At 43.5% G+C, this 19,668-nt stretch overlaps 1 protein-coding gene across 2 annotated transcripts in view; it reads right to left on the reverse strand.

Annotated features, from left to right (window-relative positions):
- The window catches only part of LOC124015574 (E3 ubiquitin-protein ligase NEURL1-like), a 92,789-nt gene that overhangs the window by 43,697 nt on the left and 29,424 nt on the right, over positions 1-19,668 (reverse strand). For both annotated transcript variants that reach the window (XM_046330892.1, XM_046330893.1), the window contains exon 2: positions 3,483-3,748. In XM_046330892.1, the coding sequence (XP_046186848.1) occupies positions 3,483-3,748 (266 nt within the window). The remainder of the gene's footprint in view (positions 1-3,482; positions 3,749-19,668) is intronic.

The raw sequence follows: 19,668 nt of genomic DNA on the forward strand, positions 1-19,668 counted from the left end.
TTTAACGGACCCAATATGCATTGGGTGCGTAACCTGATAAGGGCGTCCACCCACAGTGACAGAAATCCCATTTAGATTATGGCAATTCATCTCAACAGACCATGCGACTCTAGGACGCAATGGCGTGCGTCCTTCTTACAGAAATCCGATGCGCAATTTGAAAATAACTGCCACATTTGATTTTCCTCAGCTAACAACAGGAGTAATGAACAGCAAAATCACTAGCCTATGTCAATCTGCTATCCCCCATAGTTGAAAAGTGTACCTATTCTATTGGACAGCTTGTCGTTCCGTGTGAAAGAAATAGGCTATTACAAACTAAATCTGGGACAGCTGTGGGACGATAGTTCCCAAATTCATACAACTAGAAGACCTAGGCTACATCTCCAAAACAATGTAAAAAGCAATGACGCTCGTGCAACTGATCAGAATATTTAGCTTAAAATATTGATACGTTATTATTTCTTCACATTATAAGCGCAGCAATGCGCACAAGGCAGTAGGAAACATGCAAATGTATGTTTCATAATGCAAGTAGCAGGAAAACACAGTTGTCAGAAGCGCACAGAGAAAAATATATACAATACAACATGAGAGGAATAGGCTACTGGTTTCAATGGCATATGGAATACGGTACGTTTGGTTGGATTTTGGCTAGGCTACTTCGAAGCCAGGTAAGACATGCCTCATAATATGTACTGTAGTAAAACTTTCAGGTTTCAAACAGTTAAGTATATGTTTTCAAAATTCATACTGCCTTCAGCCCATTGCAAAGTGGTGTGTGACACACTAATGCCTGCCTAGTTGCCTATGCACTTGACTTGCGAATGGGAAGTGCAAAGCAATTACCAGTTGAGAAATAAAAATAGTAGCTCTTTTTAATCGTGGCCATCAAAACTGTTTTTAACAGGCGATTGCATTAAGAATTGTTGCACAATGATTGGGCTTATAAAAGCACGTTTCACTCCAGCACTAACGAACCAGCTGTTTGATGAGCTGTAGCAGAAAATCTCACGCTACAGCGACTGGTATTTCAATGGCTCCGGACATTTGAGTGAAAACCTCGCTGAGGTTTTAGCAGCTTTTCTTTCTTTTCTACAGGTTAACGGAAATCCTGAACTGTACCTAAATAAAACTAATGCAAAACAAAAGCCTACGTTGTCTTGAAGTTTAAGTGTACTTCAGAGCAGGGGTTCCCAAACCTTTTTCACTCAGGCTCCCATTGCAGCATCGGGGAACATCACGCGTTCCCCCCAGCGAGCGAGCCAAGTCTATTTTTGTGGGCACAAGCACTATATTGCAGGTTTAAAACATATTTCCTGCAGTTCTACACATTTGTCAAAGGGTGAGGAGAGCATTTATCAGTTTTAAAGATTATTTTATTTTAATTATATATATATATATATATATATATATATATATATATATATATATATATAATATATATATACAGTGAGGCAAACAAGTATTTAGTCAGCCATCAATTGTGCAAGTTCTCCCACTTAAAAAGGTGAGACAGACAAAATGAGAAAAAAATCCAGAAAATCACATTGTAGGATTTTTAATGAATTTATTTGCAAATTTTGTTGGAGAATAAGTATTTTGTTAAAACAAAAGTTTATCTCAATACTTCTTTCCTTTACACGGATCAGTCGTCCTGGTCCCTTTGCAGAAAAACAGTCCCAAAGCATGATGTTTCCACCCCCATGCTTCACAGTAGGTATGGTGTTCTTTGGATGCAACTCAGCATTCTTTGTCCTTCAAACACGACAAGTTGAGTTTTTACCAAAAAGTTATATTTTGGTTTCATCTGACCATATGACATTCTCCCAATCTTCTTCTGGATCATCCAAATGCTCTCTAGCAAACTTCAGACGGGCCTGGACATGTACTGGCTTAAGCAGGGGAACACGTCTGGCACTGCAGGATTTGAGTCCCTGGCGGCGTAGTGTGTTACTTAGGCTTTGTTACTTTGGGCCCAGTTCTCTGCAGGTCATTCAATAGGTCCCCCCGTGTGGTTCTGGGATTTCTGCTCACCGTTCTTGTGATCATTTTGACCCCACGGGGTGAGATCTTGCGTGGAGTCCCAGATCGAGGGAGATTATCAGTGGTGTTGTATGTCTTCCATTTCCTAATAATTGCTCCCACAGTCCCACAGTCTTCCCAGCCTGGTGCAGGTCTACAATTTTGTTTCTGGTGTCCTTTGACAGCTCTTTGGTCTTGGCCATAGTGGAGTTTGGAGTGTGACTGTTTGAGGTTGTGGACAGGTGTATTTTATACTGATAACAAGTTTGAAACAGGTGCCATTAATACAGGTAATGAGTGGAGGAAAGAGGAGCCTCTTAAATAAGAAGTTACAGGTCTGTGAGAGCCAGAAATCTTGCTTGTTTGTAGGTGACCAAATACTTATTTTCCACCATAATTTGCAAATAAATTCATAAAAAATCCTACAATGTAATTTACTGGATTTTGTTTCCTCATTTTGTCTGTTATAGTTGAAGTGTACCGATGATGAAAATTACAGGCCTCTTATCCTTTTAAGTGGGAGAACTTGCACAATTGGTGGCTGACTAAATACTTTTTTGCCCACTGTATGTATGTATGTATATATATATATATACGTATATATATGCGTATATATATGTATATATATATGTATATATATAAATAAATAAAAGACGTTTAGGAACCACTGCTTTAGAGCACTTGGCTGAATTAACTGTTGCGCTTGCTGCTATTCACTCATCACTGTTTTACCAACACCCAGTAAAGCCACAACCACTTGCCCTGGAGCCATAAGCAGTATTGACCCAGTGCTTTGACTGTGTTGACATGCTGGCTTGTTAGATGGAAAGCTGCTAAGCCTATTTGGGGAGACACAGGAACAGGAGGGGGAAGCAGCAGTAGACTGAAAGAAGGATGTACCTGGACAAACTCATAAGCTAGGTGTGTGTGTGTGTGTGTGTGTGTGTGTGTGTGTGTGTGTGTGTGTGTGTGTGTGTGTGTGTGTGTGTGTGTGTGTGTGTGTGTGTGTGTGTGTGTGTGTGTGTGTGTGTGTGTGTGTGTGTGTGTGTGTGTGTGTGTGTGTGTTCACATCACCATCCTGACTTGGTGTGTTTACATTATATATACCGTGCATACATCAGATACTGTACCCATCAAAGCTCGTCTCACCTATTTTACAGATCCGTGTTAGTATCTCTCTCCGTATCTTGCGTCACCATCTTTGGAGCCTATGGTGTCAGCATCCCACCATGTATAGAACATCCTACAAAAGTTCCCTACAACTGGATGTTCTGGTGCCTCTCTGGCAGTTCAACATGTTGATTGGGGACCTCGTTGAGGGATGGGCTTTTTTGTTGTTCTTGAAAATGTTCATAAAAATCAACAAATAAAATGAATCTACCGTTGTTAGAATACTTTGTACACTGTAAATAAACCTCCTTGGGTGTGGTGTTGTGTCCATCTAAATCTCTACATACCTTGATCCGGACCTGCTCGTACAACGCTACGGGTCTGTTGCTGAAGGTGATGGCGTTACAGAAGCTGGCCTGCCTCTTGACGGTCCTCTGGGCCAGGTCCATGGCGATCTGGGAGCCCTTGGTGTTCGGGTGGAAGAGCAAGGGACTTATGGCCAGGCCTCTCCTCTGGCCCCCGCCCACAACGCCACACTGCTGGATGGGCAGGCAGCGCTTGGGCTTGTGGTGGCATCGGTGGGTGGTGGAGGGGAACGGACCGCCCAGAGAGTCTGATGGATAGACAGAGGGGTGCCATCAGAATGATATTCAACCCCTTCTAATCCTTTATACAGCATGGGTTTGTGTTCTACGTTGTTATGCGTCTTGTACTGTATGTAACACTCATCACCACACATGGCGTTCCCGACCAGGAAATATATAGGATTACATCTAGATAGATAATTTAGTCCATTAGTGCCTCACTAGGATCATCCTCATAGGAAAGCTTCAATATGAGTGTGTGCCTGAGTCCTGACTACTGGTAATGAATAAGATGCAGAGTGAATGAATGTGTTTACCAATGACTGAGGGAGCAGGTGGCGGTTCTAAAAAAATCGGTCCCCAGTCACCTCTCGTTTCAATTTCATGGCTCCTTCAACTGTTCTGGCTATAATGTGAGACCTTTATCATGTCATGTGAAAGGGACATTAGCCTGTCCCCCCCCCCCCCCCATGAAGTTCCCTCACAGAGAATAAAAGTTGTTTGAATTGAATTGAATATAAATACAATCATTAGAATAGGCGTAGTTCTTGCTCAGCTTCAGCTGAAGTTGGATGATTGTCACATATTGGAAAGTGTAAATTGCCCCATGATGCCGATCTAAGCACAACGTCACGTTTCCCCACGTTTACGGCAAAGGTTATGATTTAGGGAGGCTACAGCTGATCCCAGATCTGTGTCTATGGGGAACTTCTATGGATTTCTAGGCCTCTTCCTACTAGTTCACCTCTCACTACAATCTGACACATAAACACCAGTTGCTCAGTAATCCGGTCGGTCCTCCAGCGAAAACCAATTGCCCATGCTGTTGTTTAACGTTTTACAATGTTTGACTAGGAAATGACATTTCCCTCCCTGTTCATTGCTTTGTGCTTGACCTTATGACCTTAGGACTGGCAAATACAGTCAGCGGTTGATGTGCACCATCGCTGACCCAACATGATCATCCTGTTGTGAGTATTGATGCCAAGCCTGAGTCAGTGACAACGTGGCATTCTCAGTTAGGATAAAGCATCATTACTGTACAGTGTAGGATATAATATAATACTATTATAGTATCCATGTTTATAGTATAAACCACGTGTAAATGAACTTTGAGTTTAATTGAATATTATTTATTGATATAAGGAGGGGGGGGGGTGTCCAATAACCTCGTATTGTCTCGGGAAAATGCATACAGTTCATCATGTGACTCATATAAACAAGTACAGGGAAGTACAAACGGACAGGAAACTTCAAACTACATGATTTAAATCTAGTAACAGAATCCAAATAGATATTCTAGCGCATCATTAGGAACTGCAATACTAGGAAAGTTCCAGTACGGTACAATATATCATATGACTCATATAAACCAACTCAGGGACGCACAAACTACATGATTTGATTACTATCTACAAAAATAATGTAAATAGAGAACCTAGTGCATTAGGAACAAACTATAGGATTTCACTTCTATCTAGTGCAGCCACATCTGTTATAACACATCAGTAGGATCTGCAACGGAAAGCTTCAGTATTATCATGACTATTAGGAATTACATCTAGATAGATAATTAGGCCATTAGTGCCTCACTAGGATCATCTGCATAAGAAAGCTTCAATATGAGTGTGTGCCTGAGTCCTAACTACTGGTAATAAATAAGATGCAGAGTGAATGAATGGGTTTACCAATGACTCAGGGAGCAGGTGGCGGTTCTAAAAATGGGTCCCCAGTCACCTACTACACTGCAGCAGCCAGCCATGCTCTCAAAGACACACGTCTCGTTTCAATTTCATGGCTCCTTCAACTGTTCTGGCTATAATGGCCTACACTGTGTACAAAAAGGTAGGAATACCTTCCTACTATTGAGCTGCACTCCCTTTTGCCCCCAGAACAGCCTCAATTCGTCAGGACATGGACTCTATAAGGTGTCAAAAGCGTTCCACAGGGATGCTGGTCCATGTTGACTCCAATGCTTCCCAAAGTTGTGTCAAATTGTCTGGATGTCCATTGACCATTTTTGATACACACGGAAAACTGTTGAGTGTGAAAAACCCTGTAGTGTCATAGTTCTTGACAAAAACCGGTGCGCCTGGTACCTACTACCATACCCCGTTCAAATTCACTTCAATCTTTTGTCTGGCCCGTTCACCCTCTGAATGGCACACAAACACAATTCATGTCTCAATTGTCTCAAGACATAAAAATCCTTCTTTAACCTGTCTCCTCCCCTTCATCTACACTGATTGAAGTGGATTCCGCACTACAGTGGGTAGTGTGAACGGCCCAGTACATCACTGGAGCCAAGCTTCCGGTCATCCAGGACCTCTATACCAGGTGGTGTCAGAAGAAGGCCCTAAAAATTGTCAAAGACTCCAGCCACCCTAGTCTTAGACTGTTCTCTCTGCTACCGCACGGCAAGCAGTACTGGAGCGCCATGTCTAGAGGCTTTTAAACAGCTTCAACCCCAAGACATAAGACTCCTGAACATCTAATCAAATGGCTACCCAGACTATTTGCAGTGCCCCCCCCCTCATCCCCTCTTTACACCACTGCTACTCCCAGTTGTCATCTATGCATAGTCACTTTAACAACTCCACCTACATGTACATACTACCTCAACTAACCGGTGCCCCCGCACGCTAACTCTGAACCGGTACTCCACATATATAGTGTCGCTATTGTTATTTTACTGCTCCTCTTTAATTACTTGCTACTTTGAACTCTTATTCTTATCCGTATTTTTTTGAAGCTGCATTGTTAGTTAGTGGCTCGTAAGTAAGCATTTCACTGTAAGGTCGGCGCATGTCACTAATAAAATTGTAGTTGATTTGATTGGATTTAACAAGTGAGATCAACAAGGGATCACAGCTTTCACCTGGATTCACCTGGTCAGTCTATGTCATGGAAAGAGCAGGTGTTCCTAATGTTTTGTAGACGCAGTGTACATAATGTCACGTGAATGGGGTATTAGCCTGTTGTGCCCTTTCAATTAGCTCACTGTGTTTTTGTTCTATTCTATATTAAAATCAGGGCATCTTGGTTGTCCTCACCAAATTGTACAAATCACAATAACCCAGCTCTCCTACTTTTTACCATTGATAACCTCAACAAAGGCTGCAACAGCAACTGAGGTTCTGGAAATCACCGATAAGGCCAGTATACAGCGTTCTACATAACAGCTAGCCTACGTCCCAAATGGCACCCTATTCCCTACACAGTGCACTACCTTCAACCAGAGCCCTATAGGGTACTGTCACGGTCGTCGTATAGAGGAGACCAAGGTGCAGCGTGGTAAGCGTACATAACTCTTTTAATGAAAGAACAAACACTGAACAAAACAACAAAACGTGAAGCTATATGGCTAATGTAGACAGGCAACTAAATATAGAATAACAACCCACAGAATACCCAAGGAAAATGGCTACCTAAATATGGTCCCCAATCAGAGACAATGATAAACAGCTGACTGATTGAGAACCAATCTAGGCAACCATAGACATATAAGCCCTAGACATACAAAAACCCTAGACAATACAAAAACTAAACAAACCACCTCGTCACACCCTGACCTAACCAAAATAATAAAGAAAACAGAGATAACTGAGGTCAGGGTGTGACATGTACGGCCAAAATGAGTGCACTAACAAGGAAATAGGGTGCCATTCGGGAGGAAGACACTACTTTATCAATAGATACCCACTCCCAGTGTTTAGCCTATACAACCACTTACTCACTCAGGCCCCATAATCAAGCATCATGTCCTTTGTCTTAGCGTTGGGGCAAAGGGAGAGCATTCATCGAATGGGGCATACATGGTCGCAGCAGATTGGACAGTGTGTGTGTGTGTGTGTAGTGTACAGTATGTGTGTGTCAGGCCAGATTGAACTGAATGCATTAGCGACAACTAGCGAAATGAGAGCCGCAGCTGTTGGTTGAGGGAAACAGGGGTTAAGTGTGAATTCACGTTCCTTAGCAACCCTCAATCCCTGCGTCAAAGGCTAGATTTGCGGGAACGGCTCAGGCTTGATACGGACAGATGCTATTTGTTTGCTAGCAGACAACAGATGACTGATAATTGCATTTTAGTGCCACGGTTTATCAGGACAGCATTGTAGGCTACAGTAGGATCACTAATATTTCCCAACTCATCTCAGCCTATCTGAATGAAAGTCATTTTTCCATAAAGGATTGCTGTGTTTTATGCTTATTGAAAGGCTGTCTGTCAATGCTTTGGAGCTATGCCTACAGATATAGGATATTAATTTGACCAGTTTCTAACGCAGGTTGGCGTTTCTTGTCATGAGTCTTGTCCTGGAGGCAGAACGGAGCGATTTCCATTAAATAGCCCAGCGGTTAGCTTTTTGGTCTGAATTTAAAGAGGTGCCCCAGTCTCCTTTTCACCTCATTCCACACCTGATTTACTTAACACAAGGCACATCTCTATAGGTGGTCCGGGTAAGTCACAGATTCCCATCAGACCAACTCCTAGAATGCCCTACTAAAATAAAAACACACTCTTTTGCTCAGATTTGGTTGTTGTTTGTTTACCCTTTACTGTCTGTACTTTACTGTATTCATACTTGGGATATTGCTTTTCAACAGTAACAGTTCTAACCATCGCTGAAGGACATTTTTAAGGATAGGGTTAGGCATTAGGGGCAGTTTGAATGATGAGCGATGTTTGAACTTCTACTGTTGAAAAGCAATATCCCAAGTAGAAATACAGTAGCAGTGTGGTTTTATGACTTTACAGCTGTGCCAGCTAGTGAACACTCCGCAGAGCTGCCTCCAGAAGAGTATTCATGATGAAAAATGCTAACCTGCGTTTCGCAGAAAATAATCCTGCAGCAACAGGAAATGTGAATTATTATGTGGATTATAATAAATTGATATTTTCATTGTAGGAGTTGATGCATTTTACATTACGGCAGATCAAGTTAGAAATGTAAAAGTGGAAATTACAACCTTTAGAAGCCTTTTTAAACCTGAATACACTAAAAGCCTCCATTTCCTGCTGTACAGGAAAATGATCATTAACAAAAGAGTGGTCAAATTAAGATCCTACGTCTGTACCATCGGAGGGATGTTAATCAGAATGACCAACCTTCCCAGAGAATTCCACTTCTAATTCTCAATAGGTGGGCTCCCGAGTGGTGCAGCGGTCTAAGGCACTGCATCTCAGTGCTAGAGGCGTCACTACAGACCCCGTTCCGATCCTGGGCTGTATCACAACCGGCCGTGATCAGGAGTCCCATCTGAACTGGCTTGCCTAGTTAAATAAATACAAAATTCCCAATGCCTACAATTTGACCTCAAGTAACATCTGCGGAAGGATGGAAGCATATTGGGTGACGTAGCCGATGATTACGAAGCTCCAATTCCGGTCATGTGTAACAGGTCCTTCCACCTCATACATATATATACTGTTGATAGGATTTCACATGCCTAATTTGTGCTCTCACTGCCATTGGTTACACTCATAGGGAAAAAAAGGTGCTATCTAGAACCTAAAAGGGTTCATTGGCTGTCTCCATATGAGAACCATTTGAAGAACCCTTTTGGTTCCAGGGAACCTTATTGGGTTCAATGTAGAACCCTTTACCCAGAGGGGGAAATGACCTGGAACGAAAAAGGGTTCTCCCATGGGGACAGCCAAAGAACCCTTTTTTCTGAGAGTGTAGTTTTAGAGTTGAGGGTACAATTCCTACAGTATAATAGTGAGATGAAAAAGCCCAATTATGGCAATTGTTTCAGTGATGTTCTGTGTGCACACATAGTTCACACATGGAGCCACTCTCCTATTCAAGCTCTGCATTAAAACATTGTTTATAATGATGAATACCTCATTTTGATTCCATTAGCCATAGATGATTAATTAGCTGTTAGCGAGCTATTTTTCGAAGGCGAAAAGCGAGCGAGGAGCCTAAGTGTCCAATTTGATTGATTTCTTTCTGTACACAAAAGAGGTAACTCTATGAATCAGGTAGAGAGGAATGCAAGACACAAGGGGTATTTAAATAAAATAAAAAGTTATTTGTCACCTGCTCGATAAACTAATAGTGAAATGCTTATTTACGGGCCCTTCCCAACAATGCAGAGAAAGAAACTAGAGAAATAATAGAACGGAATAACACGTAATAATAAATACACAGTGAGTAACGGTAACTTGGCTATAGAGTCAATGTGCAGGGATACGAGGTAATTGAGGTAGATACTGTGTGTACAAATACCATGCATTTGGAATGTATCCAGACCCCTTGGCTTTTTCCACATTGTGTTACGTTTCAGCCTTATTCTAAAATGTATTAAATCATTTCCCCCCTCATCAATCTATGACAAAGTAAAAACAGGTTTTTAGACATTGTTCCAAATGTATTAACAATAACAACATTGAAATATTACATTTACATAAGTATTCAGACCCTTTACTCCAGTCTGTGACCCTTCGCCCCAGTCTGAATGCTCTGGAGCAGGTTTCACTCAAGGATCTCTCTGTACTTGGCTTGGTTCATCTTTCCCTTGATCGTGACTAGTCTCCTAGTCCCTGCCGCTGAAATACATCCCCACAGCATGATGCTGCCACCACCAGGCTTCACAGTAGGGATGGTGCCAGGTTTCCTCCAGATGTGACGCTTGGCATTCAAGAGAATCTTTTTTTCTCATGGTCTGAGAGTCCTTAAGGGGCATTTTGGCAAAATACAAGCGGGCTTCCGTGCCTTTTACTGAGGAGTGGCTTCAGTCTGGCCACTCTACCATAAAGGCCTGATTGGTGGAGTGCTGCAGAGATGGTTGTCCTTCTGGAAGGTTCTCCCATCTCCACAGAGGAACTTCTTCCATTTAAGAATGATGGAGGCCACTCTGTTCTTGGGGACCTTCAGTGCTGCAGAAACGTTTTGGTACCCTTCCCAAGATCTGTGCCTTGACACAATCCTGTCTGGGAGCTCTACGGACAATTCCTTCGCCTCATGGCTTGGTTTTTGCTTTGACATGCACTGTCAACTATGGGACCTTATATAGACAGGTGTGTGCCTTTCCAAATCATGTCCAATCAATTGAATTTACCACAGGTGGACTCCAGTCAAGTTGTAGAAACATCTCAAGGATGATCAATGGAAAAAGGATGCACCTGAGCTCAATTTCGAGTCTCATAGCAAAGCGTCTGAATAATTATGTAAATAAGGTATTTCTGTTTCTTATTTTTAATACATTTGCAAACATTTATACAAATCAGTTTTCGTTTTGTCATTATGGGGTATTGTGTGTAGATTGATAAGACAAACCATTTATTAAATCCATTTGAGAATAAGGCTGTAACTTAAGAAAATGTGGAAAAGTCAAGGGGTCTGTCATGTTTTGTCTTATATTGTCTTGTCATTATGCTTTCCCTTCTGTTCGTTTCCCCCTGCTGGTCTTATTAGGTTTGTTCCCTTTTTCTATCCCTCTCTCTCCCCCTCCCTCTCTCTCCTCTCTCTATCGTTCCGTTCCTGCTCCCAGCTGTTCCTCATTCTCCTAACTCACTCATTTAGTCTTTTCACACCTGTCCCCTATTTTGTCCTCTGATTAGAGTCCCTATTTCTCCCCTTGTTTTCCGCTTCTGTCCTTGTCGGATCCTTGTATGATGTTCGCTGTGCTGTGTCATTGTCTCGCCCTGTCGTGTCTTGTCTCCTTCAGATGCTGCGTGTGAGCAGGTGTCTTAGTCTGCTACGGTCGGTGCCTTCCCGAGGCAACCTGCAGTCAATGGTCGAGTCTCCAGTCTGTCCTCGTCACTACGAGTGGATTTAAGTTTTTTCATGTTTTGTTTTCTTCTTTAATTGTCCAGGAGTATTACTTTTGCCATTTACTGGAATAAAGACTCTGTTTTCGCCAAGTCGCTTTTGGGTCCTCATTCACCTGCATAACAGAAGGATCCGACCAAGAATGGACCCAGCGACTACGGATTCTCGTAACACTGCCGTCGAGATCCAGGGAGCTATGCTCGGCAGACACGAGCAGGAATTGTCTGCTGTTCGTCATGCCGTTGAGACCCTGGCCGCTCAGGTTTCCGACCTCTCTGGACAGTTCCAGAGTCTTCGTCTCGTGCCACCAGCTACTTCCTGGTCTGCCGAGTCTCCGGAACCTAGGGTTAATAACCCACCTTGTTACTCCGGGCAGCCCACTGAGTGTCGCTCCTTTCTCACCCAGTGTGATATTGTGTTCTCTCTCCAACCCAACACATACTCAAGAGAGAGAGCTCGGGTTGCTTACGTCATATCACTCCTTACTGGCCGGGCTCGAGAGTGGGGCACAGCTATCTGGGAGGCAAGGGCTGATTGTTCTAACAATTACCTGAACTTTAAAGAGGAGATGATACGGGTTTTTGATCGTTCAGTTTTTGGTAGGGAGGCTTCTAGGGCCCTGGCTTCCCTATGTCAAGGTGATCGATCCATAACGGATTACTCTATAGAGTTTCGCACTCTTGCTGCCTCTAGTGACTGGAACGAGCCGGCGCTGCTCGCTCGTTTCGAGTTTGTGATTTCTTATCGCCCGGGTAATAAGAACACCAAGCCTGATGCCTTATCCCGTCTCTTTAGTTCTTCTGTGGCTTCTACTGATCCCGAGGGGATTCTTCCTTATGGGCGTGTTGTCGGGTTGACAGTCTGGGGAATTGAGAGACAGGTTAAGCAAGCACTCACTCACACTGCGTCGCCGCACGCTTGTCCTAGTAACCTTCTTTTCGTTCCTGTTTCTACTCGTCTGGCTGTTCTTCAGTGGGCTCACTCTGCCAAGTTAGCTGGCCATCCCGGCGTTCGAGGTACTCTTGCTTCTATTCGCCAGCGCTTTTGGTGGCCTACTCAGGAGCGTGACACGCGCCGTTTCGTGGCTGCTTGTTCGGACTGCGCGCAGACTAAGTCAGGTAACTCTCCTCCTGCCGGTCGTCTCAGACCGCTTCCCATTCCTTCTCGACCATGGTCTCACATCGCCTTAGACTTCATTACCGGTCTGCCTTCATCTGCGGGGAAGACTGTGATTCTTACGGTTGTCGATAGGTTCTCTAAGGCGGCACATTTCATTCCCCTCGCTAAGCTTCCTTCCGCTAAGGAGACGGCACAAATCATCATCGAGAATGTGTTCAGAATTCATGGCCTCCCGTTAGACGCCGTTTCAGACAGAGGCCCGCAATTCACGTCACAGTTTTGGAGGGAGTTCTGTCGTTTGATTGGTGCTTCCGTCAGTCTCTCTTCCGGTTTTCATCCCCAGTCTAACGGTCAAGCAGAAAGGGCCAATCAGACGATTGGTCGCATACTACGCAGCCTTTCTTTTAGAAACCCTGCGTCTTGGGCAGAACAGCTCCCCTGGGCAGAATACGCTCACAACTTGCTTCCTTCGTCTGCTACCGGGCTATCTCCGTTTCAGAGTAGTCTGGGTTACCAGCCTCCTCTGTTCTCGTCCCAGCTCGCCGAGTCCAGCGTTCCCTCCGCTCAGGCGTTTGTCCAACGTTGTGAGCGCACCTGGAGGAGGGTGAGGTCTGCACTTTGCCGTTACAGGGCGCAGACTGTGAGAGCCGCCAATAAACGTAGGATTAAGAGTCCTAGGTATTGTCGCGGCCAGAGAGTGTGGCTTTCCACTCGTAACCTTCCCCTTACGACAGCTTCTCGTAAGTTGACTCCGCGGTTCATTGGTCCGTTCCGTGTCTCCCAGGTCGTCAATCCTGTCGCTGTGCGACTGATTCTTCTGCGACATCTTCGTCGCGTCCATCCTGTCTTCCATGTCTCCTGTGTCAAGCCCTTTCTTCGCACCCCGTTCGTCTTCCCCCCCCGTCCTTGTCGAGGGCGCACCTATTTACAAGGTACGTAGGATCATGGACATGCGTTCTCGGGGACGTGGTCACCAGTACTTAGTGGATTGGGAGGGTTACGGTCCTGAGGAGAGGAGTTGGGTTCCATCTCGGGACGTGCTGGACCGTTCGCTGATTGATGATTTCCTCCGTTGCCGCCAGGATTCCTCCTCGAGTGCGCCAGGTGGCGCTCGGTGAGTGGGGGGGTACTGTCATGTTTTGTCTTATATTGTCTTGTCATTATGCTTTCCCTTCTGTTCGTTTCCCCCTGCTGGTCTTATTAGGTTTCGTTCCCTTTTTCTATCCCTCTCTCTCCCCCTCCCTCTCTCTCCTCTCTCTATCGTTCCGTTCCTGCTCCCAGCTGTTCCTCATTCTCCTAACTCACTCATTTAGTCTTTTCACACCTGTCCCCTATTTTGTCCTCTGATTAGAGTCCCTATTTCTCCCCTTGTTTTCCGCTTCTGTCCTTGTCGGATCCTTGTATGATGTTCGCTGTGCTGTGTCATTGTCTCGCCCTGTCGTGTCTTGTCTCCTTCAGATGCTGCGTGTGAGCAGGTGTCTTAGTCTGCTACGGTCGGTGCCTTCCCGAGGCAACCTGCAGTCAATGGTCGAGTCTCCAGTCTGTCCTCGTCACTACGAGTGGATTTAAGTTTTTTCATGTTTTGTTTTCTTCTTTAATTGTCCAGGAGTATTACTTTTGCCATTTACTGGAATAAAGACTCTGTTTTCGCCAAGTCGCTTTTGGGTCCTCATTCACCTGCATAACAGGGTCTGAATCCTTTCCAAATGCACTGTAGGTAGGGATAAGGTGCTCCTATCAGATCGTGTAGTTGCTCCAGCAACGTGTCCAAAGTTGGTGTCTGTCACACACGCAAGCACACGCAAGCACACACACACACACACACACACACACACACACACACACACACACACAGCTTTAAAATGGCTCTATTTAACCTTCTAGTCCGGAAGCTGCATCCCATAACACAGCAACATCCTCATTAGTGTGTGTGTGTGTGTGTGTGTGTGTGTGTGTGTGTGTGTGTGTGTGTGTGTGTGTGTGTGTGTGTGTGTGTGTGTGTGTGTGTGTGTGTGTGTGTCAGTGTCCATTTAAAATCCTTACATGACTGTTCTCTCCCTCTCTCCCAAAGGTCAAGGATGTCTCTTTATGGATAAACATTGTGCATACTGTGGTTCTCCTTCCGTAGCCTGGAGAAGTGTGTGTGTGTGCGCGGCGCGCGTGTGAGGACTTATTTCGCTAATGACCTCACAGTAATGACAAGTCTAATCCCTGTCGGAACACACACGGCTTCTGTGTGACTAAGACATGTCATCCTTCAATGAACATCTTTGTAAAACTGTAAACTAATCTTCCTGCTGTAGTTGTATAACTAGACTGAGTGGGCTGCGTCTCAATTGACAGCCTATTCCCTATTTAGTGCATGTACTGTATATATCTATGTAGGGAATAGGGTGCCACGACACACCCTTAGAGCAGTGTGAGGGAATGTAATTGCCATACTGCACGGGTTACTGACAGTATAATGGCATAGAATGTGAATAGTGTTCCATCAGCTAGGATAAATATTCAAATATTTGTTCAGGAGAACAAATTGACGTTGGAGTCATGACTTCCTGGTTGTATCTTATCTTTCAGTTATAACTGTCATTCATACAATAGCACTTGAGTCCTCATTATGGTATTGCCCACATAAAACAGAATTAGTCCTCATAATACTATTGTCTTCATAATACACATGGTACTAGTCATCATAATGGTATTGTCTTCTAGGCTTGGGCGGTGTACCAGAGATTGTATACCGGGGTACTTGGAAATAGCCACGGGACGGTTTCTCAATGCCGTTGAAACTATTTTGTTAAAGTTTTTCATAGTACATGGCCTCACACATGAATCCAAATCAAAATATTTGTAGCTACTTTTGAAGTAAATACCTGCAGTCAACTTGTGCAATACGTTAGAAGATAAAACAGATCACGTTCCTCATTTCACCTGTCACATTCGTTTGGTCCGAAAGTCGTTTTCATTGCAAGCACCAGCGTACTGTTAGCTAGCTAGCTTACGTTAGCTGGCTGGCTTGCTAGCTAATGCTACGTGAATGAGCTGTGCAGTAATAGTATTTGTATCTTTGAAAGCCATATGCATTGCTAGTTATAGCCTCATGTTAGCTAGCTAACATTGAACCTAGTTGATTAGCTTTAGCTCACCTGCAGATTTATATAATAATAATATATGCATGGTGCATGATTACAGTCATGGTGTTTCTACGGCATTATGGGTCTAAAAAACTGAGACTGGTGCATGATAGTATGGGTTGGCATTATGGGTCTAAAAAAAAGACTCTATGCAAGTAACCGTTTACACCTTCTGTTTCCTCTGTATGTGACAAATAAACATGGATTCTACTTGATATAGTATGTGTTTACCAGAGACGGTAATGTGAAGAAGAACACCAAAGTCAGATTAGGATATAGACCAAGGATTAGATCAAGTGTATTTTTACTACTACTTTTTGCTACTACTCTCACCACTTTTAGTCTTAATCTTTGGTTGTTTACTACACTAGCTGATACACTCTGTTTAGTACATGGCCTCACAAGTGAATCCCTAAAGACATGGGTGGGGCTAAGGCTTAAGAGGGTGTGAACGATGTTAAATTGGTGTAGATAAAGAAAATCTCTCCAGTAGGTGTACCAACCCATTTACGGGCCATTTTCTCAAATGTGGGTTTACAAGTTGATCAGCCTTTCCAAGAATAATTAATTTCCCATACTTCCCCAACTACAGTGTATGATATACAATTTTCTAGCTCTGAGCCTCTACTTTTATCAATGTAAAAACACCATTTCAAATTTTGCTACATAGGAACGAATCAAGGTGGTGGGTCACATATGAACATTTGGTTACCGCCCAACCCTATTGTATTCATAAACACATACTACTAGTCAACATAATACTATAATGTCTTCATAATACACATAGTACTAGTCCTCATAATACTATAATGTCTTCATAAAACACATGGTATTAGTCATCATAATACTATAATGTCTTCATAATACACATAGTACTAGTCATCATAATACTATGTCTTCATAATACACATAGTAGTAGTCATCATAATACTATAATATCTTCATAAAACACAGGGTATTAGTCCTCATAATACTATTCTCCTTACAATACACAGTTATGATTCCACAAGAAAACGGGTATTGTGTCATACTATTGTCATACAATGTGCCAATCAAAGCATAATTAAGCCATAAACAGAATCGCTGTGGCAACATAGGGCAAGCAGGATTCTAAGAATGCAGGGACAATGGAGCTTGCCAGGGTGTCTATCAGCAACTGAGACCCACAGCAAAGCAACATAACCTCCCCTCTCTCCTCTTCATTGAAGTGTGGGCTGGGTGTTAGACCAGCAGTTAAGAGGTTCAGCAAAGGAACCCAAAATGTTGCTGGTCCGAATCCCCAAGTTAACTAGGTGAAATCAGTCGATGTGCCTTTGAGCAAGGCACTTATCCCTAATTGCTCCTGTAAGTCGCTCTGTACAAGAGCGTCTGCTAAATGACAACAACAAAAAATGAAACAAAATACAAACTAATTTCCACCTGTCACTCATAGCTCCCCAGGCTTGCTTCTCTATAAAACACAGCTTAATACACACATCCTCCAGAGATCCGGGACCAACACACAGACATGCACGAACACACACACACACACACACGAATGCACACACACACACTCTGGGCAGACGTTTAGCCTTATGATCGACCCACAGTCAGAGCAGCAGTAGGAATAGAGGATTTGAATGTCTGCTTACAAATACAGGAATTCGGGGGATTGAAAAAGTTCTATAAAATAAAGATTACACAAAATAAACACAGGATCTGAGTTTCGTATTCAGTTTCACATTTCTTTCTGTAAGCATCTGTTGGCAATGGCGTTTACACAATATTGTAGATAAGCCTGAGGCATGGTGACAAACAACATTTTAACGATGTTTGCATAGGTCGTCTGAACAATGTGTATATCATTTCGGTCATCAGCAAATGGCGTTTCGGCTTGAAATGATGAACTATGAAATGAATCAACAAATCACACTCACATAGATCAAGCTAACAATATACTGTACAGCACTAGCATTGTCTCTTATTGCATTGCCTCTATGCATCATACATTCGTAATGTTTGTGTTATAGACAAGCAATTCCATTTTCTGGAGGCTGGAGTTGCTAGTGTTCATGTGTGAATGACATATTGGTCATATAAGTTAGACTGAGGTATACGAGGCTGAGGTTACTAAGTGTAAATGTGTGAATGACAGCTGCTATGACAGAGATACAGATCAAGTGGGTAAAACCCAACACTATCCTGCTGGGTTTACAGGTAGGAAGAGATTACTGCCAATGATACTGTAGCTATGGCTGCCTTCTGCTCTACTGCTCTTCTAACTGGGCGCCAGCACTTATGTTTGTGGTAACCTGGGCTACCTCATCTGCTGCTAGGCAACGACATGACAACACCATTGTTTTGCACTTGATAGACGCATGGCTCGAGAGTCGGGACTGAGCAGATGTTCAAGATTTTCAAGATTAAAAGAGGAAAACTATTCCTGTGCGCAATTCCATAGATAACACACAAAAAAATGTATACAAAATATACTACTAACGCAAGCTAAATTTAGTGACATTGCTAGCTCCGTTCTCAAATAGCCTTTCCCTCTGCTTCAACCGAGACTGTGTCAGCTGAATAATTTACACATCCCCGTCATGGCGTCATGACGACCTGAGAGTGCAAGGTGAGCTGTCCAACTTAATAAAGACCTCACGTCGTGACTGTCGTCTCGCTAAGTCGTACACCTGAGCTCACCCATGTTGCCACATTCCCCCAGAGAACAGTGTTAAGCAGCTGCAATCAATAAGTAATAACCATTTTTAGCTTCGATATGGTGTAGTATGACAATATAATGACTCTATGCTCCTCCACAGTAGGTTTGTAGAATGCTTTGTGGAGGAGCCTGGTGAGAGTATATTGATTGCAAGCAGGACGCTATTTTTACTGACGCACATGTTAGCACTAACGCACTAACACACACACACACACCCACAGTCGTTATGCGCCGCCTCAAAGGTGACCTGTCAAGTCAAGAGGAATATGGGGTATGTGACAACAGGGGCATTGTCACAAAGTGTGTATGTGTGTGTTGCTATGTGTGTGTTGACTCACGTTAACCCAGTCTGAATCCACAGGGAGGGAGACACTGGTGGCACCCACCAATGCCGCTTGACCCCCTAGACATGTGTTCCTGTCACACCATGGCAAGAGGCCATGACTAAACACACTGGGCACTACTCTGTTAGTAGACCCTGAGTTACTGCTGGGGCGGCAGGGTAGCCTAGTGGTTAGAGCGTTGGACTAGTAACTGAAAGGTTGCAAGTTCAAATCCCTGAGCTGACAAGGTACAAATCTGTCGTTCTGCCCCTGAACGAGGCAGTTAACCCACTGTTCCTAGGCCGTCACTGATAATAAGAATTTGTTCTGAACTGACTTGCCTAGTTAAATAAATAAAAATAAACTTCTCCTACTTGTTTCTTTCCCTATTTCTTTCATGTTCTCCCTCTCTCCAGTGACTTGAGACAGATGATATGTGTAATACCACTTTAGCCTTTAATCATGAACAGCCTCTGCATGATGAGTGATCTGTGTGCATTTCTTCAGTCCCATGACTATATCCAAATGACATTTCATATTCGAAAGGACAAGGTGAGACACGGAACCTTGATAAGACTTTCACATCAATCAGCAGCTCGTATTTGGAGACTGAACTTCCTGTAGAGGATCTCTCTCCTATAGAGAACCTCAACAAGTGCTCCCAACACATTCAGCCACAACATTGTCCTGATGTGTTCTGCTACAGAACTGGCCTTTTCACCACTTCACACTAGCCTTTACACCGAAACTCACTCACTTAAAATCATACTTACGGTTAGATTTCAGCTAACTCCTTTCATATAGAAACTGAAAGTGCAGTGTAAAACCAAGAAACTAGGCTAGTAAACATGGACTCCTCTCCCTCTCTCTTTAAGGCCTTTGACCTTGATCCTACAG

The sequence above is a fragment of the Oncorhynchus gorbuscha genome, linkage group LG26 (genome assembly GCF_021184085.1).
Source record: "Oncorhynchus gorbuscha isolate QuinsamMale2020 ecotype Even-year linkage group LG26, OgorEven_v1.0, whole genome shotgun sequence".
NCBI classification, from domain to species: Eukaryota; Metazoa; Chordata; class Actinopteri; order Salmoniformes; family Salmonidae; genus Oncorhynchus; species Oncorhynchus gorbuscha.